Here is a 25,208-nt window from a genome sequence, read left to right as displayed (position 1 = left end):
ATGTAAATCGAGCTCTAGGCCCCAAAAGCAATAAAACACACCTCTGATGGCACAAGAGAATTGTGTTCGGATATATATTTTTGTGTAAAATAGAGTTCACTACCTTTCTTGCACTCTCTGGAGTGGGAATAGTAATTTAAACCCCTTTGCTATCCAACACTTTCCCTACTGTTGCACTCTCTGGAGTGGGAATAGTAATTTTTACCCCTACGCTATCTAACACTTTCCCTACTGTTGCATTCTCTGGAGTGGGAATAGTAATTTTAACCCCTTCGCTATCCAACACTTTCCCTACTGTTGCACTCTCTGGAGTGGGAATAGTAATTTTTACCCCTACGCTATCCAATATGTTCTCTACTGTTTTAGTTAATGTAGTGTATAATGTATTTTAAAAAGATTAAAATTATTCTATTTTTTTAATTTGTTATATATATTTTTATTTATATTATTGGTGTTTGTGTATATCGATATATGTATTTATAATTTTTAATGATTTCGAACAATAAGTTATTACAAAATTATGTATAAATATTATTAAGTATATATATTATATGTTATACATATATATGTTTGATTTATTTTTACATATGTATTACTTATAGTTTTAAACATTTTGAAATAATTTTATCTATGTTTCTTTTAATTATATGCATTATTTACTTTATTTCACATTATTTTTTAAACCTTAAAAACACGATATATTTTTAACAACGATATTTTTTCTCTCAATATTTTTGTACTTACCATTATGTAGAAAGGTCTTCGATATTCTGGACATCGATATTTTTGTGTGGATATTTTTGTACATCGATATTCTGTCAGTGATCCCATCTATACATCTATATAACCAAAAGTGCTTTCTTAACCCACTTCTAGTACTGCTCAAATGTGACCAGATGGTTAAAATACTTTTTTTTGCATTTCGAGAGAGGAGTGTTTGGCTTGCAATAACAATCTGCTGTTTTTTGATCATGATGGGGTAAGTGTAGCATGGAAGAGTAAGGAAGGATTGCTTTGAAAAAAGGATAGGAAAAGGAACATGGTGAGGTAGGAGAGCGCACAGGAAGACGTTGCAGGAAATAAAGGGTGGCAGGTCATATATGGTCATGATTTATCAATGGCAGGTGTAAACATATTGTTAGTCTCAGAGATGCTATAATTTGGAAACAGGTTAAAGTGGTCCTTTGGCTAAATAGGAGACCTCGGAACCTCAGGAACTGAGATTTAATTTCTGCATTGCTCCTTGACCAACAATGTGTACGTTTATGTGCTTTTTGAGCCTAGGCAAGCCTGCTACTAATCTCTCGGGTGACGTGTTAAGTGCACTCTGATTATTGTGGCCAGGATCACTCTGCAGAAGAATATCCATGTACAATAAAATATTGCCTCTGAAGCTATCTGATGCTCTTTAGAGCTAGGTCTGTGATAGATCATATGAAAAATAGGTTTGTGGTGTAGTAGTCCACAATCCAAGCAAGTCTTATATTATGTGATGTGATATCTGTAGACCACACCGTTGCCAAATACGTAACCTCCTGGAACTGTGTTCATGACCGGTGCCTGACACTACAATCCAAGAGCTATTTGTAGCTCATCATATCATCAAGCCTGGCTACTATCCATCTGCATACCTTTTCAAAGTCATCAAAATACTATCATGGAAAAGAACTTGCACATCCCAGGCATCATGCTGTGCAGCAGCTCAACAAGTGTGTACTGTACATTAGTTTGCTATCTATACTGTAAAATTGAACCAATCCCCAGCTGACCATAATGTAACCATACAATATGTATCCCCACTACTTACAAAAGGGAGCGGAGTTAAAATTTCCTACCTTTACTAAAGGTTTTTAGTGAATGTTTCTGGGCTAAGTGAGCATTTAGAGGAACCAATTTCAAATGAATACTTCACTCGAAACCATAGCAAACATTAATGGAGGAGGTGCACAAAATGTAAAATATTTTTCAAAACATCATGTTTCTCCCCTGCAATTACTAATCACTGGGCATGAATACGGAAACTCAAATACGGATTAGTACCTTTTCATGAAACTAGATAAAAAGCATCAGCATTATAAAATGATAGACAACTGTATCTATGAAAAGTGTCTCTAAAGATCTGTGGGAAGGCCTGAGCGAGGCTTGAACTTTTCATGGCATAGAGTCACACTAAAATATTTGTTCTTGCCCTTACCAAGCACCAGAAAAAAATGAGAATTCAACATGCTGAGCATGCCAAGTTCTGATGGGTAACTACTCGCACTTGCTCCTGCTTTGCAACCACATTTAATGCTTTTCAAGAAGGTTTTTGCAAAGTTTCATCTAGTAACTGAAAATGGAAATGTAAACTACCCCACTGTGGTTGACTTCAATGTCTCTAAATGTGACATACGGAAATGTTTTGAGAAACTGTAAATATACTCATGGCGAGGAGAAATGTATGCGCCACAACTTAAAATCCAGAGGCTGCTGGTATAAAGAGAGGTTTCTAGTGATAGGAGCCTTCCCAGAAAATCTTGAGTAATTATCTGGTATCTTACAAATAATACACTTTTCTGCAAAGCAATTTATTGTAATAGGAGACTTGGACATTTACAAATTGCAAAACGTACAGGATACATTTTGTAAACCAGTGCCACTACACTACTTGAGCAACACCTCTATATTAAAATTAGACATTGATTCATGCATTCTACTTTTACTTACCAGGAAAAGTATGACTTAACAGAGGAATTCAGAAATGTCAAAACAAATGACAGCTAAGTGCCATTGTGATTTCGATGTTGTTTCTCAAGATCCCTAGAGAACTTAGCCTGTCACTGCCCAGAAATTATAATACCTCAACCAGTCTCGACACTACTGAAACAAGAATTTAAGATACCCCAACTTCTCCCAGAAATTGAATTACTAAATTATCAGCCTTGAAAAATCACAGGTATGCACGCCACCAGGGAGCAAAACGTGCTGGCTGTACATTGCAAATATTTAACTGGAACAAAAAAGAAAAGAGAATAAAGGTGCATTACTGTTTTAATTCAAATGCACTAATGTGTCAAATAAACTTCCCAAGTTAACTTCTTAAAAGGTTTATGTACTTTCATACTGACATTTCCAAATTCCTTTGTTAATTCATATGTTATTAGTGGGCAAAGGGGACATAACCAGCATATGGAAATGTCAGGGCACAACATATTATAACTGGACCATTGTAAAGTGGTGCGAGTCCCATAGTTCCCCCTACCTTCCGTATATACAGGAAAATTATGGTGTCTTGCAAATATAATCAACAGATAAATCTTCAGTGATTGGCGCAAAAAGTGTGCACTGATTTCGTTTAATTCATGTAGGCCAATATTGCGAGTGCTCCAGTAGGGGATGTGATATTTATCCCACTCAATAAAATTGATTCCCCATGATTCAGCATTTTTGGGGTGTGGTAAAGAGCACCTATTATGCGTTTTTCCCAAAAACGGGGCATCACCTGCAGATTCTGGCGTTTTCTACACCAAAATTTGTCTAACCTGGTATTTACCAGCTTTTTGCTCTGTTTAGGTTTTGCACAATTATTCTGCCAAAATGTTCTGGGGGATTCAAACTTTATTTAGTAATTACTAGGTGCGTTGAGCTCCAACCCACTTATGATTGCAATAGCTGCATTAACTGGCGTTTGTACAGAGGTTCTTAAGTACTGGGACACGTTATCAAGGGCTAAATAAATATGCATTTCTGAACAGTTAAATTATTTCCAGATTATTCTTGAAGATACTTTTTTGTAAATTAGGGTGCTCTTAATCAGTTATACGTGACTGAATTTTGCTTCCAAAGGGCTATATGTACGATGTTTCTGAGGTTTTTTAAAATAAGTCTTTACTGAAATTTGAGTTATGCAAACATTACAACAGGACATATGAACCGTGCTTACATTCAGCGTCACATGTTAACAATGTCTCGGCCCACATAGTTCACTGTATCTTATTGCTAACAAGCATCACATTCAAATATTTGTTTTTGTGTTGTGCGAAATATATTCACGTAACGTTCTTTATTAAAATAATTATCTTTTCTTTCTGTTCTCTTCTAAAAAATGTAATATCTTGAAGCATACTCTGTAATTTATATCCATTCAATTCTCTAAAGTGCAGTCCCACTGACTCTCTTGAGTTCTTTCTCGCAAGTTTTTTATGATTTGTAATAACAGTACAACAGACTTTAGATCAACAATTTTGGCGTGTGGGACAGTTCCTGAATATGAGTCTTTTCTTTGGTATAGGAGGCAGTTATTGGGTATTTGAGGGTGTATCGGAACATTTTCGAAGGTTTCTGGGCATACAATTACAGAGTTTATACATACAATGGCTTCAATTGGGGATAACAATTCCAGACCCGAGAACATAAAGTTGTATCTAGGATATGGAAGCATTTTCTAGGTGTATGAAGCTGCACTTGACATGATGGCTGTACCTGGCATGTAAGGGCCGATCCGGGGATGGATTGCTGGGGATGGGCTCACTTAGGTTAACATGACAGAAACTAAGCCAACATATTCATCTCTCTGTTCTAGTAATGTCTTTGATATATGAGAACCATGATGAGAACGCTGGGAATGGCTCGGCCCCTATTGATGCAGGCAGCAACAACTGTTGTTTTTCCTTTTTCTAACTTCAGTTAGGGTGTGAAGCGGGAACATAGATTGGACTAGAACAGTCAGCGCTGGTGCAATTAGTACCATTACCAACATGTTGACAGGAGTTAATAATTGTGAATTATCCTGCCCCTCTTCATGCACCCTCACCTTCAGTTTGGGTCCCTAACTGCACGATGAGCAATTCAGAGAAGTTACCATTTTCTCCAAAGGCATTACACATCGTAACTGTTATGTGCATTGGGCAATCAGTCATAATTAGTAAACTTACTTTGCTGTTCACTTCAGTGATGTCATTTTAAAAACGATCTTAGAATACCAGCTTTTCTTAACTAATATCTTCCTTCCCAACTGTCCCTTCCGCAACATCACGCAACCCCGCTTCCTCGCTCCCTCTCTTCCTTTATCATTGGGGGACAGCCTTGTACCCTTCAAACCTCGAGGCAATTAGATAGCAAGCTGAACCCTAGAGTTCATCATAAACCGCATTTTGCCCAATGACTACGTGGCAGGAACAGAGCCCAGCTTAAAATATTTTGGTACTCCCCGACGCTACAGTATTTGAGACCCGAACTGCACAACAACTGCCTTTCTCCATAAAGAGCACTCTAAGATATCTTTACCCAGAACCAACGAAAATGAGCCCACATTCCTAATTGTTCCTAAACATTATTTTAGGTCTCCTACCAGATAACGCAAGCGGTCTATGCCAAAAAGTCCTATTTTCAATTGACAGTGGACTTAAGAGCCTGCCCATTGCTTACTATTGGTTGGCTTCATCGTCCCTCTCATACACTTGCTTTTTTATCAGCATGTGTAGGCTTTACTTCCTCTTCTTGTGTTTGTCCCTCCCCCGTAGCATGAAGGCATAACTTTCACTGCTCACTTTGAAGGAATATTTTTTTCTTCTTTTTAAGCACCTCAGAGAGTGCGTGTGTTCTCCAGCTCTCTCCCTCGTATACTGCTCTTCGCCCCTCCGGCCCGCAACATGTTGCTGTCTCTCACCTTTGTGCTTCTACCCTGCACCCTCTATGAGTGTTGCTCACCCTTGTGTGCTTTGTTATTTTCTCGCCAGTGTGCTCCCCTCCTAATAGTTCCATGTTGCTCCCTCTAGCCCATGTGCTTCTCTTCGGCCTGCAATCTATGGTCTTCTCTCTCGCCCGAGTTGCATATCCACTCAACCTCTCTGTCTTCCCCACCATGCTCTCAGTGTTGCCTCCACCCCAGTCCTCGTTTTGCTTTTGCCCCTTGTGTTGCTTCACCTCCCATACTGCTTCCTTGCTCTCTCACGCTCTTTTTGTTGTTTCCCCCCACACCTTAAAATAAATTAATTAATAAATAAACATGCTTTTGAGATACTTTTTAGATCTTTTTATTAATTATTGATCCAACTGGGATCGGTAAATAAAAAGAATACAAAGCGCCTACTTCATTTTGAAGGCTTGTGCATGTGAGTTGTGTGGGCCTACAAAATGAGGAGGATGGACAAGTCCAAGCACCTTTTTCTGTTTACACTTTAACCATGCTGCACAGCATCGGGATGCTGTATGGCATTGCTAAAAATGATTGGTACGGCTAGCAGGTTCTAAATGTGCGACCTATTGTCTTTGCCAATGCTTGTTTAGTTTAATGGTTTTTCTGTGTGGCCATACAATGATCAACGTCCTGCTACAACTGTTTTTTTATAATGTAATAAAGTAAGCTCACCATATAATATATGGCTTTCTACCTGTTTATCAAAGATAGAATACTAGCATTTCTTACCACCGCCACATGCCTAATAAAAGTACAATAACCTATATACAGGACGATGATACAGTGAAAGTAGGTACCTGCACAATTTCTTCTTTAAACGCCGACTTAATAAATTAGTGTTAGGTCAACACACTAGCTAAGATTGTGAAAGATCAAACTTTGAATCAGCCTATGAAGCCATGTGCAGCTTAGCAGCCTACACCACCCACTGTGCCTGCCAGCGCTGCCAATGACAGTACCAAACCAGCTACTAATCACACTCCTACAAGTGTGACAATTTAGACTACTCCAGGCCCCCAAAGCTATAAGATTAACATGGGCGGCAGGTAATAGTCATTTTCAACGTATATTGGATTAGTAAACAACTATTGTGCTCACTCTGAATCAGACAAACAGCCCAACATGTGGCAGACTGTCATAAGTGCCGGTGCTGCCAAATAAGTGCTAGTGCCGAGGACCGGAAATCACCGGCTCAAATTAAGCACTGCTCGCCACACACGTCCACGTCTCCATAACTCAGTGAAAGGTCAATTTGCTCTTGAATAAGCCTTTGACTCATCCATCTACCTTGACAAATGTCAGCAGTTCTACAATCAATCTTTGACGTACAAACTCTACACGGGGCAGGTCACCAGCAACTGCAAAGGTCCTGAAGACCCGTGAGACAAACAACAGAGAGTCTTCAGGTCCAGGCAATGAACTGTGTCAGTATACCCTGTTATTTATGAGGATCTCCTCAACACATTGGATGAGGATAAGAACGTGCAGGCTGCCTATTGAACAGTGGGCCTGAATGAGTAGTGAGGACTGGAATGGTGACAGACTTTGTTACATCTATTCTTTGTATTTGAAGCTCCAAGATTAGAACTGGTGCAGCCAAGTCACACACAAGAAATTTAAAGGATTCTGTAAAAAGTCTGGGTTCTCAGCACTGCAATTCAATGCTTACAAAAGTTCAGTCAGCTTGAGTGTTGATGGTACTAAAACTGAGGTCCTGCTATTTCACAAGACAAATGATATTGCTCTCCCTTCCACTTGACCTCTGATGTTGCCAAATCATTCACCTGGGAAACGAAGCCCAGAATTTGGGCTTCCAGGTAAACGTGGTGGTTAAGGATTCAAGTAACCAACCACCCAGCAGAATACATTACGAAAGACTCTCCTGCAAATCAAGTCTGTCCACCCAATAAAGATAGCAAGACACTGGATTCTCCAGAGTCGACACCGCCCCTCAAGTATAATATTGTGAGAAGCCCTTAAAACCACGATACGGTTTTAGATATCAGCTTCCGGGCAGGTGAGAAACACTGGCACCTTGCGCAAGTAGTGGCCCTTGGAACCCGCCAGCGTACCCTGGAAACCGAAGTGAGGGAGGGCAAGGGTGCCAAGGCCAAGCACTGTCTCCTCCTGACACAACTGCACCAGCTGATTACAAATGAAGCTCAAGGCGTGTGGAAAGCGACCCAATCCAGAATTTATCAATGGGGAGATAAATCAAGAAGGATGTTACATCGCCTATGTCAAGCGGTACAATCACCTGTCCCAGTGCCTACACTGCATTATTGTAGAAAGGATCCTGTGTACTACCCCAGGTACTGTCGCTCAAGAATTTGCATCCTTCTACTCGAACCTATACGCCAAAAAGGAAATTATATCGTAAGATCAAATCAGCGAATTCCTGAGGGATATACCGCCAAAGTCACTACCCGACCATATTAGTGAACAGCTTGATGAACCAATTACGGTTGAGTAGCTTGGCGTGGCCTTCTCAGGCATACGTCCCAGCCGCGCACCGGGTCCCAATGGATTCCTGAGTGAATTTCTGCGTTCTCATATATCCCAATTAGGCCCACACTTCTTAAACACGAAGCCCCAGAACATGGGTACTCGCAAACATTTCCCTGGGGGGCACAATGTACTGTCTGTGGCTTACCGAGGGCGGCACTGATGTCAGCAGGGCGAGGGTCAGGCTGTTGAAAGGTAGGTGTAGGAGCATGCAAAGCAGGTGCATGCTAAAGTTGGGTTGTCTAGGAAACATGCTTGGCTTCTTTACCTTTAATTGAGTTAACGTGCAAATAAAGTATGTCCGTTTCATAGCTTTCAGAATGTTTCTACTTAGTCAAGTGAAAAACAGCCCAGTGCTGCTGTTCACCAGGGAGCTGCAATTAAAGGTCAGGAGGGCCGCATGCTGCCCTTGGACCTTACTTTGAGTATCCCTGCCCTAGAACAAAGAATCCTTCCTCCTGACTGGCCATAGCGAAATTGTGGTATTTCTCAAACCTGGGGTTCCTCCCAACGAACCCTTCTCATGCCGCCGTATCTCTCTTCTGAATTTTGAATCCAGACTTCTGGGTAAAGTCCTCACCGATCGCCTCCGTACACACATTCATGAGCTGGTTCATCCGGTTCAAGCAGGCTTCATGCCATATAGAACCACCCGACACAACATCAGGCAAGTTCATAAAGCCATTGCGAAAGCCCCAGAACTTGGATGTCCCACTGCTCTTTTGCTTGCCCACATTGATAAGGCATTTGATTCACTAAGTTGGGATTACCTTCTTCTCCTCCGTGCTCTCAACTTTGGTCCGCGTTTTCTCTCATATATTCATCTTTTATACACGGATCTCTCTGCCTCTGTACGGGTGGTGTGAGTGATTCCCAATCCATCGGTGTTTCAAAAACACAAGAGCGACCCATACGTCCATGTGAACTGGGTATTAGCTGTGTAGCTAGCAACAAGGCACTCATTTATAAGGGCAATATTTTTTCATTTCTGCATGTTTTTGATCAATTGCAAAGATCTAATCATGAACCGAACATTTAGAGTGTATCTAGAATATGGCTCAATCCATACACCGAAATTAATTAGTTAATTGCAATATACTTGATCTTATAAAGAAGGTAGCCCATAGAATATATTCATTTCTACTACTTCAGTGAAGTGATTAGATGTTTGCAATTGATCAAAAACTTGCAGACATGAAAAAACATTGTCCCAATCCATCGGGTCACACGACAGGGCTGCCCAATTTCCCTGCTATTATTAGCATTGGCAATAGAACCTTTGGCTACGTGGGTGAGGCAGGAACCTTTGGTGCGGGGATTTTAGTGGTCCGCGAAGGTGTCCGACAGGATTGCACTGTACGCGGACGACTTGCTGTTTTTTCTCACAGACTGGTTTTCCAGCCCGCGAATCTTGCAGATACTCCGGGTATTTGGCGAAACTTCTAGACTCGGCACCAACCCGGCAAAGTCAGTACTGTTCCCAGTCTGCGGGGACCAGGGGAGAGGTACATGGGCGACCCAAAAGTCCCACGCCACAGAGGGCTTCCAATACCTAAGCATGTTTCTCTCAACATGTCCAGTTGTTTCTTGGTCGCGGAATATCTACCCTCTAATGTCACGTCTCTGTGAAGAAACGAAGGGGTGGTCACCTCTACCTTTATCCTTGTTCGAGCGGTCTGCTACCTTCAAAATGGTCTCCCTACCACAAATATTATATCATCTCCAAACTTTTCCTTAAACTATCACACAATCATGGTTCCAACACGTCACCGCCCTCCTCAATCATTCTCTATGGGGTGACAGTGCCAATAGGGTAGCCCTGCAGACCTGTACTTAATCCACCTACTGTGGAGGATTCGTCGCAGCCGATATATGTGCCTACTATTCCGCCTCCCACTTACTAAACATTAACGAGTGGTGGTATAGTACACAAACTGATCCAGCCCTTCAGGTAGAGAGGCGTAAGATATGTTCCCAATCGCTCTGGACCTCCTTTATAGTTAGACAAACCTTGACCACCTACCATCAGTGTGTAAGGTAGTAATTCAGATATGGGGGAGCACAGTAAGGAGGATCGGCTGGGGAGGACGCTTGACGCAGACGACCTCCTTTTGGCATGGAACGTATCTCCGGCAAGTCGCCATACTACCAGGTTTTCATGCTTAGGAACTTATCGAGATCTCTACATTGGGGGACATAATGCAAGGGACAGTGCTTAAGCCCTTTCAGCAATTACAAACTGAATACCATCTCCACAGCAGCCAATTCTACAGGAACCTACAGCTTAGGCATGCATTGACACCATATATCCGTTCTCAGGGGGTATTAGCGGGAGTTTCACCCCTCAGAGGGGCGTCTATTGATGGGAGACCTAGGTGCCCACAAACTTGGACAAATTTATCAAACACTTATTGTAAGAAACTGGCTCTATATACACTACACCAAAATGAGGTATAGTGTGTATAGAGTCCAAGTGTCCCCAGAGGTAAGCAGAGGTTAAAGTTAGATAGAACCTTCGTCTCTAATAGTGGTAGCTTGGTCGAGCAGTAAGGCAGTATCAGAGGACAGTGTTAAGCATTTGATGTACACACTCAGTCAGCAAATGAATTCACACACTCAAGAACTGAACACTAGGCCAATTGTGATTGTATAAAAATATATGTTTTTTTTTTTTTTAGAACCAAGCAAGCCTGGTACAGGTAAGCATTAAATACTTTCAGTAATAAGTTACTGGATATAGAACAGTTTGAAAATGCAATAGAAATTGTACTTTATTTGATTTACAGGGGAGCAGTAGTATACAACACTTAGCAAATACAGTACATTGGAATGAATAGGCTTTTTCAGTAAATTGCAGGTAAGTTACTTTTTACGTTCCATTTCTAACTCAGTGCTGGATACCTAGATTCAGCACTGGGACATTTCCTAGAAACAGGTAAGTAATTATGTTTTGGTTATTCGCATGATTTTTAAAGAATATTTTCAGTTTTCAAAACTCCACACTTAGACACTTTTTGGAGCAGTACGTTGAAATGAATGGACTTCGACAGTAAATTGCAGGTAAGTTACTTTTCACGTTACTTTTCTAACTCAGTGCTGGATACCTAGATTCAGCACTGGGACGTTTCCTGCAAACAGGTAAGTAAACACGTTTTGGTTATTTGTGCGATTTTTAAAGAATATTTTTAGGTTTCAAAACTCCACACTTTTAGAAGCTTTTTGGAGAAAAAGTGTCAATGTTATCCTATGGGAGGAAAACGGGTTAACGGTTCACAGGTAAGTATTCAACTGTAGGAATTAAGGTTCTGGGGTTAGACTCCGGGGTCCCCCAGGGTCAGTGATGCACTGTTGTTGCACCCTCAGCAGCACTAGGGCGACAGGGTGCAGAGTGTTGAGGCCCAATGTTATCCAATGGGGATAGGGGGCCTCCGGTTGGTGGCTGCTGGCAAGCAGGCCACTGGGTTGTGGGAGCAAAGCTCCTAGGGTTAAGCTCAGGGCACGTTGGGGACCAAAGTAGCACCAAAGGTGCACCCTCAGCGGCACTAGGGCGGCCGGGTGCATGGTGCTGTTTTGAGGTCGGGTGCCCTGTTGTTTTCAATGGAGAACCTCCGGGACAAAGAAACACTGCAGGCTCGGGGACGAGAATATTCTGGGTGCGTTCACCACTTCAAGGGGTAAGTTGGGATGTCGTGGGTTGGTTAGGCACCGTCGGTTTGGGCACACAAGGTCGTGGGGCGTCAGGTGCAGGGTGCCTTTGGACGTCGGATTTTCTTACCCGCTCTGGTCGCAGTGGGGGGGGTCCTCTGGATTGAGGCTGCAGGCGTCGTCTAGAGGCAGGTCAGGGGTCGCCGGATCTCAGGTCAGGATTGCTGGGGGGACCTCCTCATGGTGTTTTTCCACTCAAGCTCGGGCCAGGTTTAGCGGGTGCAGAGTGGGCCGGATTTGCGGTCTCTGGCTGGCACCAGAAGCTGCAGTTTAAACATGTCCGGTGTTAAAGGGAGAAACAGTCTGGGAAGGGAAGGCAGGCAGGTCATCCGGGATTTTTGAGAGGTTACTGGCTGCTGGACACGCTGGGATTTCGCAGGAGCAGGTTCAAGGGGAGACAGGCCTGTAGGGCTGGGGTCAAGTCAGTGGGCGTTGTCCTCTTGTTAGCTCTGCATGGCTCTTCGTCCTTCTTCTTTTCTTCTTGTAGGTAGGCTGTATCTGCCTTTTTGGTTCAGAGCTGCCGCCTAAATACTGTATTTAGGGGGCGTTTTAGGGGTCTTGAGGTCAGTAGCCAATGGGCTACTGACCTTAGGGTGACTACACCCTTGGTGTGCTCACCCCACGTGGGGGAGTGAGCACAATCTCTAGTCCTGATTGGGGAGTGCCTGCCATCTGCAAGATGGCGAGCACTTGAGAGTGGGCTTCACCTCGCCTCCCCCATCTGAGGGGTGGGGTTGGCAGAGGTGGGCACACCTCCTGGGCTGGCTAGTTTTTCCTGCCTATCTTCCCGACGAAAGGGAGGGGAGACAGGAAGGAGGCCTGCTCCTGATAGCAGGAGAGGCGGGGGGGTCGCATTACAAAGGCTGCCAGGCCTTTGAAGCTCCCCTGCCACAGATGGCTCTTCCTGGCCTGGGGGAGGTGTGAACACCTCCGCCCAGGAAAGGCTTTGTTTCTGGGCTCAAGGAGCGTAGGCTCCCACCCTAGGGGTCCAGAAACATGTCTCTTGGTGGCAGGCTGGTGTGTACCAGTTAGGGAACCCACCAGATGCTGGTCGTTTTTCAGGGGACATCTTTGAGATGCCCTCTGTGTGCATTTTTCATTTAATCCCACACTGGCATCAGTGTGGGTTTAATGTGCTGAGAAGTTTGATACCAAACTTCTCAGTTTTCAGTGTAGTCATTATGGTACTGTGGAGCTCGTAATGACAAGCTTCCAGCACCATATACTCTTAATGGCAGCACTGTGCTTACAATGCCTGAGAATGGACTTAGACACTGTAGGGGTACAGGGCTCATGCACCTGTACCCTCAACCACTGACATAGAGCACCCAGCTAGAGGGGTGACTGATCTATGCCAGGGCAGTGGGTTGCAGGCATGGCATCCAGGGATGTGTACCATGTCGATTCTTTACTTTGTTCTGCACCAAAACACGCAGCCTGCAAAGGCAGTGTGTGTGTAAAGGTACAGGGTGGCACAATAAGTGCTGCAGCCCGTAGAAGTCTTCCCTGGTCACAGTGACCTGGGTACCTGTGGTACCATTTCCCAGGGGCTGACCTGTGGCCAGAGATGCCAATTGGGTTAGTTTGGGGGAAAGAACACAGGCCCTGGGAACCGGTTTGGCAGGGACCCAGGGCACACCAAGAAAAAGTGCATCAGTAGTCTGGCAAAAAGTGGGGGGGTTACTGCAATAGAAACCCACTTTCCTTCACTTATCACTCATAATCATACTACACTAAGCAGACTACGCACGGCGTAGGAGGCAGACGTCCCAGAGCTCACGGATGATGACTGGACTGAGGCCTTGACGAGTTCCCGCAGAGTCACTATCACAACACGATACCGCCTAATTCAATTCAAGTATGTACATAGAGCATACTGTACGCGGTCTCACCTTTGGCGCATGGGTGTTATCCTGTCCCCCACTTGCCTCAGACGTGGGGATGAGGAGGGGACCTTCCTACCCACAGTATGGAATCGTACGGCACTTCAGCCCTTCTGGCGTAAGGTATCCTCCTGTCTTGAACAGGTCCTATCTTGGCATCTCTTCTTAGAGCCCAAACTGTTCCTATTACATAGCACAGAAGGGATTGGCGGCAATCCTAGGACTCACACTGGCCAAGCAGGACATCGCCCAACATAGGAAAGAGTCTTTTCCGCCATGGATAGGGGGTTGGAAATGCACCATAGCTAAGTGCATGGGGATGGAAATAGCAGTGTTTAAAGCACGTGGTTGTCCACAGAAACATAAAAAGATTTGGTCCCGTTGGGCGGCATACAGGGGCATAGAACTGCCCTTCACCCACGCCACAGATCCCTCCAAGGAACGGGGGAAGGCACACATAAGGCCATGGACATCTTCATGACTAGCAGCTTCAGCCACTTGATTGATCTTGGTAGAGATGCTCTGCGGGGGGGCGGGGGGTGGGGGGGGGGGTTATGGGGGGGGAGAGGGGGAGGGATGGAATACACCACCTGTGCCGAGGTTGCCTTGTTAGTTTGATTCCTTTTTGTTGATATCTCGAGATACTGGTACTACTTGGTAACGTATTCAAGCTTGAGTATATGTAAATCGGCCTCCCGGCCACACTGTACCACGAAATATCAATATAATTTGTTATAATAAAAAAAGACTCTGAATTCTTTTGAAGGTGGAGCAATGTATCCTCATGTAAAGACCTCTATAAATTCCAGCATTGTGGAGGCAGAAAAGCAAAGCAGGATCAATGAGCTGAAAAACCCCAGCCACATCTCCCCATGTTCAAAGAACTCTCTGTGGCAGAGAACACTAAATACAAGGTGTACGGCATCTTCCACATTGCATACTACAGATGGCGGCCTTTTTTCAAATGCTGGCACCGCAATATTACAACCACAAGCCTATGTCCCAGACAAGTGTGTATTATATGTCTAAAAAGTGCTATGAAAGGATGGTTCACTGAGGCGGAACTTAGACATCAAGGGCCAATGCTATGAACAATCGGAACTTTAAGGCCCAATCAACCCACCACACACTGAAGAAGACTCATAAAACCTCTCCTGTTTAGGGAGGCTTTTAACATGGTATCCCTGGTGTCCCTGACTTTCAACTGAGGAGACATGGCCCGGTCACTCAGGGGCAATCTGCTACACCAAGCACCACTCACCTGAACTAAAAGCAAGTCTGACACCTAAAAAGATCAGAGCCCATGTCTGGTGGAACAACTGATGTCAGCTCCACCTTCCCCACCACATCTTTGGCACAAAAAGGCAGGCCCGCCATCGACTAACTGCAGAAATGGGCACGCGCACAGAAGAAGCTACAACATAGCACGCAGTGCTATGCAAAATATATATGATAATTAATAAAAACATAAGTGAGCCATAAACTTATCATTTGCGAACAGCAAACGGAAAGACAAAATGTTAAGACGCTGCGCTGCAAGGCTCCGTCATCAGATACATTTCTCTGGTTATTATTTAGAACTGTGTCTGTATTCAAATATCTCCACTGATGTGCCACAGTGTGCTGTTCCGTGCAGATCAGTGATTACTCACTCACTAGTTGCAGACTTCTGCCTAGACGATTACAACTGTGATGCGAGGGCTGTCACACAAGCCCGTGCTTTGACACGCATCATAAACTTTGCTACCATGCCAGTGAGTAACTACCTGCGCAATGGGCTCCTTAATTTCACAAGCCACTACACACCCATCAGGATAAAAATGACTTCCTGCCACATCCCTCCATCAAAACGTGTTACAGCAAGCTTCCATACATTGCATTCTATAGTAGTGCATTGTAACATTTACTTATATGGCCCTATGTGGGGTGCCGAAGCGCGTGCCAACAACGTAGCATGCTACACCATGTGGGTATCTAGATTTACCACCTCTCTTGAATCGCAGCTCTTGGGTGATAAAAGCGTTTTGCTTCGTGCATTCTCTAAATATACCACCATGCTGTCCAGCAACCTTGCCTTACGTACACATGTATAACACGAGTGTGGTCAAATTGCAACAAAAATACAATTATAAGAAATGTCCTTAAAAAAAACGCAATAAGCAAAACTTGTGGAAAAATAAAAGCTGAAAGCAAATAGTACAAAAAGTATACTTTAAAAAAGAAAGCAAGTTCCATATTCATATTTAACTTACCTCTTCTCAGATCTACAGTTTCCTCCACTGATGGGACACTTTCCTCTTTCCTCTCCTCATACCTTGAACCTCCGTTTACTTTGTGGACAACTTCATTCTGAAGCGGCTCGACTGCTGCCCCGTTAATAACAACGATGCAAACTGTAGGCAGAAATATACACCAGATTAAATTAAAGTCTACGTCTCCCCCTCTGAAATCCAGGAAACAATACAAATGCGGGCTGCGTGTCTGTAAACAGCGCTCGGGCTCTGCCCTCTGGTAAGGCAGCATTCGTTATCTAAAAATAGATACGGACCCATGCACTTGTCTGGCACACATGAAAGTAGATTAATGACGAAAATCTTACCTGCACTCAAAAGCGCGCTTACAACTCCGAGGAGGTTCATTTTCCCCAGGTAAGTGAAGCGCACGCCGCGGACTGCTTTCTACGAATTGGCCAGCACCCTGAAATGGAAACCAGTTCGAGCTCAACACGTAAGCCTGGGCGGAATAAAACTCCACATCCGCGGGTTCATCAGAAACTTTCCCTTTGAGTCAGAACAGCTACAAACCCACGGCGTAATGAGGCCGAATCTGCGCGTTTTCCCTCTTTAAATACTGCGGCCACTCCCTTCATTGATCAGACAGTGCGGCTTATTCATGTCTGCTCCCGTACAGGGCACAGTCGCTGCTGCCCCCACGCAGACAACCGCCAGAGTGCGTCTCCTCGCCAACAAGCCTGGAAGTTTACTCAAGACTTTCAGCTGCGCCACGCCGCCTTACTCCGAGGGATGGAAATTCGAAAGTGCGCCTTGAAGCGTCCCCGGACGTCCTCGCATCTTGGAGGCCAGCTCTGCCGCATAACCTTTCCCTCTCTCGCCCACTACTCCATTCCAAGAGCGCGACGAGCGGCGAGGGCTCCCCATTGGACGGCGCGGAGCATGTGGGGGATTTCCAGCCCGGGCAGACAGCGGGAGGAATTTTAATAAGCCTCTAACTTTTTACCCCCTCAGTGAAATAAACCGGACTGCGTGGAGAAATGCCAGAGGCATGGTTCACAGAAAAAGCGGCAGACTTGACAAGGAAAAAAAAACGCTACACTGAAAGTTAACCATGAAATGTTTGGAAAAACATAACACAGGAAAGTGTGACCTCATGTTTATTTTTGCCACGATGAGCAGGCAGACTTAAGAATGTGCTATCGGCGTTGCAGCGCTATTAGTCCTCGCGTAACTTTATTGCAGATACTAGCATTTCTGACAGGGTTGGCAGAGTTTCATTGAATGAATAAATAAAAACTTCGACCCAGGACCCACAAAATGAAGAAAACGGGGTTGCCAGCGTTTTTAAACTAGGTATTCCGTTTTCGAGCAGTGATATTTTGAAAAATATGTAGAAAATAACTTGACTCGCCTTTTTTTTTTTTACTGATTGCAATCATGATCCATCACCTTGATCGCTTCTGATCATTTGTACTGAATAAGCTCGCGATAACGAGAAAAAAGCAGACCAAGTTCCTCCTACTTACTTGTGAAGGTAATCATAATTTCAAGAAAGCTGTCCCTTTGGGGTTGGCCCTAGAGGCCATGTGTTCCATTTTGCCACTTAAATCCCTCCAGACCTTGTGCGGGACTCTTTCAGAAGTGAGTTGATCTGTGGTGACAGGAAATTAAGCAGCAAGTCTTCCAGCAAACGAAGTCTTTCTCAGTCTTGCACCAGTCTTTCTCTATGGAATCGTTGAAGCAAAGTGCCAGGTAAAGTAAGTAAGCTATTTTGTACCGCATTTGTCAAGGACCCCTGCACAAGTGAGTCAGAAGTATTAAGCAAACCCTATTGAGCCCTAGAGCTTTCTAAGAAAACGCAAATGGAATCTCATGGAGTAACATTAGCCACAGATGTGAATGTGAATGTAAAATCTATCACTGAGCACATACAGCTCGTTAATATGTTTGTGGAAATATCTCTGCCATAGAAGATGGTAGGACTGGCTCAGAATTTGGTGTATCATATTCTTAACCCACCTTAATTTACTTGTTTGTCAATTAAACCATATTCATCTTTTGTGTTATTTACTGTGCAATGCTGTATTAGTGCCAATATCGGCAAACACTCCCCCTCCCCATACAGCATTCTCCTAGAGCAATAACCAGACAAGACACCTTCTTTGTGGAGAAAATTGCTGCAGGTTTATTAGCATTACAAATATGCCAACATTAGTGGGTTATCTTAGGGGCGATCCCAAGGCTGGCAGCCCCTCGCCGCCTGCCACCTGATGAGCCAAATGACACCGTGGCCCTGCCCAACGGTGTTTGCCATAATTTTGGGGAGGGGGACCCCTCCCACCGGTGGGCCAACTGCCCACCCCTTTGCTCATGCCCCATAAGGGGGCGGAGCCTGCCAGGCAACCCCCAGTTGCTCAGGTCCACAACCGCCCGTAGGACTAACGGGGCGCCGTCCCTGCTCCAGGGTCCAACGCAAGGACCTCCCTGTGGATATTTGGCCTTTGCACCCTTGTGCTCCTGCAGAGGGTATCCGTATGTACCTTACAGCCTCTGGATCGCCCTGTAACTCCGCCACAGCTCTGAGTGTGGCCACCGTCACCCCAGAGCCCCCCACCAAGATAGCCTTCATTACTTACACCCTGCTGTCTCTAAGGCCTCCCCCAGATCAAGTCAGAACATGTCCATACCCACTCTGGACAGGTGTACCTAGTCTTCATCAAAACACCCTGTGGCCTTAGTGTGCAGTAACCCATGACGGATGAAGCCAAAACCCCCTTTGCTCAGTGAATTTCCTCATGGCGCAGTTAACCTTCCTGCGAGAGACCTCCATGGCTTCCCTTGATTGTGCGCCCTGCCACACCCGTCGGGGCGTTATCTCAGACTATCATATCTCACAGGTCCCCAGCTGGTTGCTCCTTACACCTGGTGACCGTCAATACTTGAAGCAGTGCCCTTCTCCCCAGAGATGCCAGATTATTCCCTCCCAGGTGTATGTCCCACACATTAGGAGGAGGAATCCCCCCCCACATATCTTACGCATGGAGGACTTCATGTCTTACAGCAGTGCCTTCCTACCCAGGAAAGACAACTCATTGCTTCTTAAGTGTATGTCCCACTGTTAGGGACCCCCCCCCCCGGTCTGTGACACAGCTATCTACAGCAAGCTGTTCCAGCGCTAGCCTAGGCCCCCAAACCGAATTAACTCAGTGGTGGAAACAACACCTGTCTCCGATTCCTGCCTTTCGCCCCTCGTGCCACCCTGAAGACGCACAAAAGCCATATACAAACCATTGATCCTGGCCAAATAAAAAAAATGCTGGGTTGCTAACACCCATAATTGAGCACTGCACACCTTTCTATACACTCCAATTTGCACCTAAGCCTTTTTACTTACAACCTGCTTGCTCGAGCCCCTCTCCAGGTCCAGCAAACCTGTCCATGCCCCTTCTGGTCAAGGATGGGCATCTTTACCTACATCCAGCTGATACCCGGGCCTCTCCGGTCCAGTAAACAAGTCCAAGGCCACTTTTAGCAGGTGAAGCCCCATCTTCTTCAAAACCCCGTGGACTAGGCAAGCAAAAGCCTAACGCACAGGCCCCCAATTGTTGCCTAACTTACACCTGGAGGACTTTATCTCTTGCAACAGATCCCTCTTCCCCAAGAGAGACAAGTGTGTACACAGGGCCAGTGTTCTTGGCTAGTGGAGCCCTGTGGTAAGTCATACGCATAACTTGCCTGCCCTTTCGTTTCCTATTGCCTGCACGTCCATCACTGTCTGCAAGCGATCAAAGATGCTGAGTCACCCTGCTATTGTCCCCACCCTGGCGTGAGTGACCCCCTGCCGAACTACTGCTATGGTAACCTGGAAGCATACAAGTGGATGTTGAGAACGGGAGGTGTGGAATACCCAGCCCCAGATTGGGATGTTGCTGGGAGCAGGAAAGGACATGTAGGGGGCTCTAATCCACTTTAAGTTATGCCCGAGTACAACCACAGCCCCAACTGAACGTATTGGTGCTGGCCCAGTCTAGCGCTAAGCGCCGCCTGGCCTCTACTGCGCCTGCCCCCTAGACAGGTTATTGGCCTTTACTACCTGTATGTTAATAGGGGACTATTATATGACAGGTCAATGCCTTTGCTACTGACACATGTGGTACTTTTTCCATACCCCCTATCTTCACCCTGCATAAATCAATTAGTTGATACCCCCAAATGGCCGGTGTCCTCTGGCACCGCATCCAGAACACTTTCCCCTAATCAGGTGCTAATCCTGTAAAGTGGGGATCCAAACTTGATAACAGTGCCACTACCAATGTTCATTATTAGTGAACGGCCTACGTCCCCTGGATAGCTAGAAGGAGCTAGGATGTGGAGGGCATCCCACACCCACGTGTAGGAAATATTGTACAGCCCTGTCTTCATTCCCCAGGGTGAAAATAGTACCAATGTGAGTGGACCCGATGACAACAGCGTCACGTTTAAGATTCTCAGTATCCAGCCAGGACCCCACTTGCCTTACTTCTTGGACCTAGCTACTCCAGACCTATTGTCTAACCTGTAAAGTAATCTGTGAATAAAAGCATGACAGTCACAATCCTCCCACTGTTGGAACATAGCTGCAGTTCCCTGATATTACGTAAATAATATCCGACACCCATCAATTCTTCATAATTGCTGGCTTTACTGTGAAGTGTGCACAGTTCATGCACTGCTATTCCTTTACACTTCTTTTCTTTCTATAACTGCAAAATGCAAGGACATTGTAGGCACCAGTCCCCTTGCTGAAACAACAAAATGCAAGCACAACTTTGTCCGGAGACATTCCGTCAGTCTTTCAAGCGCAGCAATGTGGCAAGTCCAATACAGGGTTAGAACGCCCCTCTATTTACCCTGAACCTAGATGCCCCGGACTGCTGGTCCTGTTACCTGGGACAGTGTGGTGTTTCCCCCGCTGGTAACATGTCGGTGCCCACCGACACCTGCATTGTATAACAAATGAGGCCCAAGCTGTTTAGCAGTTCACTCCTAGTTTGCCAAGTATGCTTTTAATCCAATAGTCATTCTCATTAGAGTGGCTGATAAACCCAATCATTCCCCACGTGAGCTCACATTTATTGTGAAATTGGGTATCCCTTGCACTATAATTCCAGCTACCTAGGTTCGCTTGAATAATGGCCCTGCCACCATTTCCTCAACATTGTAGCCATTAGTGCCATAAACACCTTGTTCCCCCACATTGTGGGACAGCAGCCCCCCTGCTAGAAGTCATCTTCCTCCCCCACGTAACTATGGTTGTCCGGACAGGGAATGTTGTCTAATTGAAGCATCCTGTAAAATGGCGAACTCATGAATGGAGACAATCTGGATCGAGGGGAGGTTCGTAATGTGCCCACTATTGTTACGTTATGTTATGTTACAGGAATTTATAGAGCGCACGTATACCCGGGGGTGTCTTGGCGCTGGACATAACAGTGATACAAGACTACTTAGCCCCTAATGCTGAAAGAGCCAAGTTTTCAGTTGTTTCCTGAAAATCGTCAGGGAGCTAGCATTTCTGAGGGAAAAAGGAAGAGTGTTCCACAATTTAGACGCTCCGTGAAAGAAACTGCGTCCACCCCAGTGAGCTTTGAAAATTCTTGGAACAGTAAGTAATCGAGCTCCAGTGGACCGCAGCTGTCTGGTGGGGCAATACCAAGAAAAATGATCCTGCAAAAAAGACGGACCAATATCATGCAAAGCCTTAAAGACAATACATAAGGCTTTGAAATCAATACGCTGGGGTATAGGAAGCCAGTGAAGAAAGCGGATTTCATTGGAGACAGAACGATATTTAGGAATATCCAGTATGAGACGAGCTGCTGAGTTCTGGATCATCTGTAGTTTGTGCAGATGTTGCTTCTGGGCGTTAAGAAAAAGACCATTGCAGTAGTCAAGCCTAGATGAAATGAGGCAGGAGACTACTGTTCTATTGGTGTGATTGGGGATGTAAGGAAAGATTTTCCTAATTATTTTAATAAGAAAATGCGATGCCGACACTACCGCATTTATGTGGTGATGGAAAGTGAGTTTGGCATCCATAAGCACACCCAGGTTCTTTGCCTTAACCACCTAGATGGGCGGGGAGCCCAACTCGACGGGCCACCACAGATCATTCCAAGGAGGCAGAATACTGCCGAAAATTAGGACTTCTGTTTTACTGGAGTTAAGCCTCAGGCAGTGTGCTGTCATCCACTTATTAATTGCGCTCATGCAATTCCTGAACTGCGGAGCCGGAGACTGTTGGGATTTGGAGGCTGCCACCACAATCTGAGTGTCATCGGCATAGGTGGTCAGACTAAAACCAAAATCCCGAATAAGGGGTGCTAGTTCAGAGATATATATGTTGAATAGTGTGGGGCTTAAAGAACTCCCTTGTGGGACACCGCAAGGAAGGGTGTAGGGATCTGAATTAAAACCATCCATGGATACGGTGGATGTTCGATCGGCGAGAAAGGAGGCTATAAGTGCTCGTGCTGAATCTCCTAATCCTAGCTTCTCCAAACATCTCTGCAGAAGGCGATGATCCACCGTATCAAATGCCGCAGAGAGGTCGAGGAGCACCAGAGCTGCTGCACCTCCACGATCCATAACTGCCCTGATCTCCTCGGAGGCTTTAATCAGTGCCAACTCTGTACTATGATCCTTGCGGAAGCCAAATTGGGTGTGATCCAATAGGCCATTGGCATTGATAAATAGGGACAATTGGTTGTTCATTATTTTGTCCACTATCTTTGCTGGCAGCGGCAGTCTGGCAATGGGCCGATAGTTGGTGGGGTTAGTCACATCAAGAGTGTTTTTTTTTAGTAAGGGTAGAATGGAAGTCTGCTTCCAGCTAGTCGGGAAAACACCAGAGGAGAACATCAGGTTATAAATATCGGTGAGTGGAGAACTCACCGAATGTACCAGTTCTTGATAGACCCTTGGGGGGCAGGGGTCTAAAGGTGAACCCGACTTAGCTTGAAGGACAAAGTCTCTCACTGTGTCTATCGAGATTGCAGAGAACACAAAAGGTGGGTGTTCGTTAGTGCTTGGGCTGTTTGATCATAAAATTGGGCTGGGATCAGAAACTTCCCTGAAAGCATTAAAAATATCTAAAACCTTAGATTTAAAAACCCCGGCCACCTCGTTGCAGAATTCCTGATTGACCCTCCTGCCTGAGTTAATGGGTGTCGAGAGCTTATTAATCACTGCAAACAGTTCTTTAGAGGAATTGACAGCAGACTCGATCTGAGAGGTAAAATATCTTTTTTTTCAGATATGAGGAGTTTTTTATAGTTGGAAAGTGCAGTCTTATATGCTAATTTCTGTGGCTCATCATAGTTTGTCCGCCACCGTCTTTCTAAGCGACGACAGTGCTGTTTTTCCAGATGAAGACAGTCGGAGAACCAGGGGGCGGAAGGTGTGGACCTATTAGCTGAGAGCGTTCTTTGAGGGACTGAAGCATTCACTGCCTCCTGTATCCAATTAGTGTAGCTGTCCACAGCCGGGTCTACCTGGTCCTGTATGGAGGGATGGGAGGATTCTAGCAGAGCATTAAAGGACGGTAGGTCTGCTTTGTTCCATGCTAGCCCAACAGAGGCAGAGTGTTTACTGACAACCTCCTTGGGTTCACTGGGCCTGGGAAGCGAGAATTTAATTAGGGAGTGGTCAGTCACTGCACCCCCTGTGGGGTGACCCATACACAGCCTCTCCTGCTTCCTTGCTACAGTCCTAGCCAAGGTAACCCTACCTGCTGACCAACATTGACCCTTGGTGCTGAACCAACCATGCCCTGGTTCGCTTTGTGTCCCCCGAAATTGCTAGCCCTCCACAGGGAGTGTGAGAAATGGGTGAGCCTGTATCTTGGAGGTACTGGAGGATGTATGTAACATGCAGTTCGTGTGGTATACCATGCCCGTACATAAACATGCATTAGATTTGCGCGCTGATTACAGCAAGGAGCATGCCCAAGTAACTACCCCTTGTTTTGAAACATGAGCAGGAGAACACATGCAACACCCCACTATGGTTGGCCTACTCACAGCCCAGCTGTGCCCACAGCCCCACAGATTCCAAACGTCACAAGCTTGATTTGTATACCTGTAAGCCAGGGCAGGCGGCAGGCGGCCCCTCTCGTTCGCACCATACGTTGCCCCTGCCGTGCTGCCAATCCTATCACATCACCACACCTGTTGTTGTAGTTGTCTCTAAAAGACAGACAGCGCCTACTTGTGGCAGACTGTCCCCAAGCGCCATTTTAAAATTAAGCGACAGTGCTGAGCACCCGGAACCACCCTGACAAATATTGCACAGGTAACTAGATACTGTATTTTAGCAGAGTGGACAATTGTAGCACTATTAAAAGTTCTGGGGTGACATTCTCCATTGAGGTTTAACTCAAGGAGGCTGTACATATAAAGCCTGATGCAACTGTTAAAATTGTGGATCACCAGTGGGCCCAGGTTAAGATTATGGATGGTATTGAGGGACCCATCTCTCGGCGCCTGCTTCCAACACTTACCACTGCATCACCCTACTGCAAAATAGAGCTTAGCTTGGTTTGCTGTCGTCTGGTATTATGTGACCTCTATCTTTGCAGCCAGGTCTGTACTCCTGCTACACTGCACCAACAACAAGCCAGAACTATTAGCCTTGACCCTGCCTCTTTGTTGCATACAATAAATGAGCCACCATTGTGGCTAACAAGCATATTATCTTGAAAATGCCTCCATTCTGGCATGGTGAGGTTGAGTCACCAAACACTACTAGCCAAACTTACTAACGTTTTGCACTCCCAAGCCCTTTCAGAGTAAATTATCCTTGAGTCAATTTGCAACCTGCATATATGTAACTCTAGCCACATTTCAACATAGGACAAAGATATCATAATTAGGACCCCACGGCAGCACGAAGGTTGCTGCTGGGCAAATTTTGTGGCTTTGCCTATGACTCAAAATTTGATCCACCCTGGATATATTCTCGCACAGCAGGTGGAGGGTATTCATTAACTGGCTGATTCAAACAACTCTACTAGCTATCTTAGTAACGTTTAACACTCCCCTCAATGCCCTTCCAGAGAGGATACATACACATAGCATGCTATTTTATTATGCTTGAGTTGAGTTTCAACTTGTAAATATGTAACTAACCACGGGTATATGTGTTAAACTATTGGGCTTACTATCA

The 25,208-nt window shown here is 45.2% G+C and overlaps 1 protein-coding gene across 4 annotated transcripts in view; it reads right to left on the bottom strand.

The window, feature by feature from the left end:
* The window catches only part of HBEGF (heparin binding EGF like growth factor), a 115,020-nt gene that overhangs the window by 44,315 nt on the left and 45,497 nt on the right, over nt 1–25,208 (bottom strand). For 3 of the 4 annotated variants that reach the window (XM_085617901.1, XM_085617902.1, XM_085617903.1), the window contains one exon: nt 16,023–16,163. In XM_085617901.1, coding sequence (XP_085474027.1) covers nt 16,023–16,163 — 141 coding nt within the window. Of the gene's footprint in view, nt 1–16,022; nt 16,164–16,369; nt 17,100–25,208 lie in introns of those variants that run through there. The other variant, XM_085617900.1, reaches the window with a different exon arrangement.

Source organism: Triturus cristatus, chromosome 7 (genome assembly GCF_964204655.1).
Source record: "Triturus cristatus chromosome 7, aTriCri1.1, whole genome shotgun sequence".
Lineage (NCBI taxonomy): Eukaryota > Metazoa > Chordata > Amphibia > Caudata > Salamandridae > Triturus > Triturus cristatus.
The sequence above is the reverse complement of the archived record's forward strand: the minus strand, read 5'-3'. Positions and strand labels throughout refer to the sequence as shown.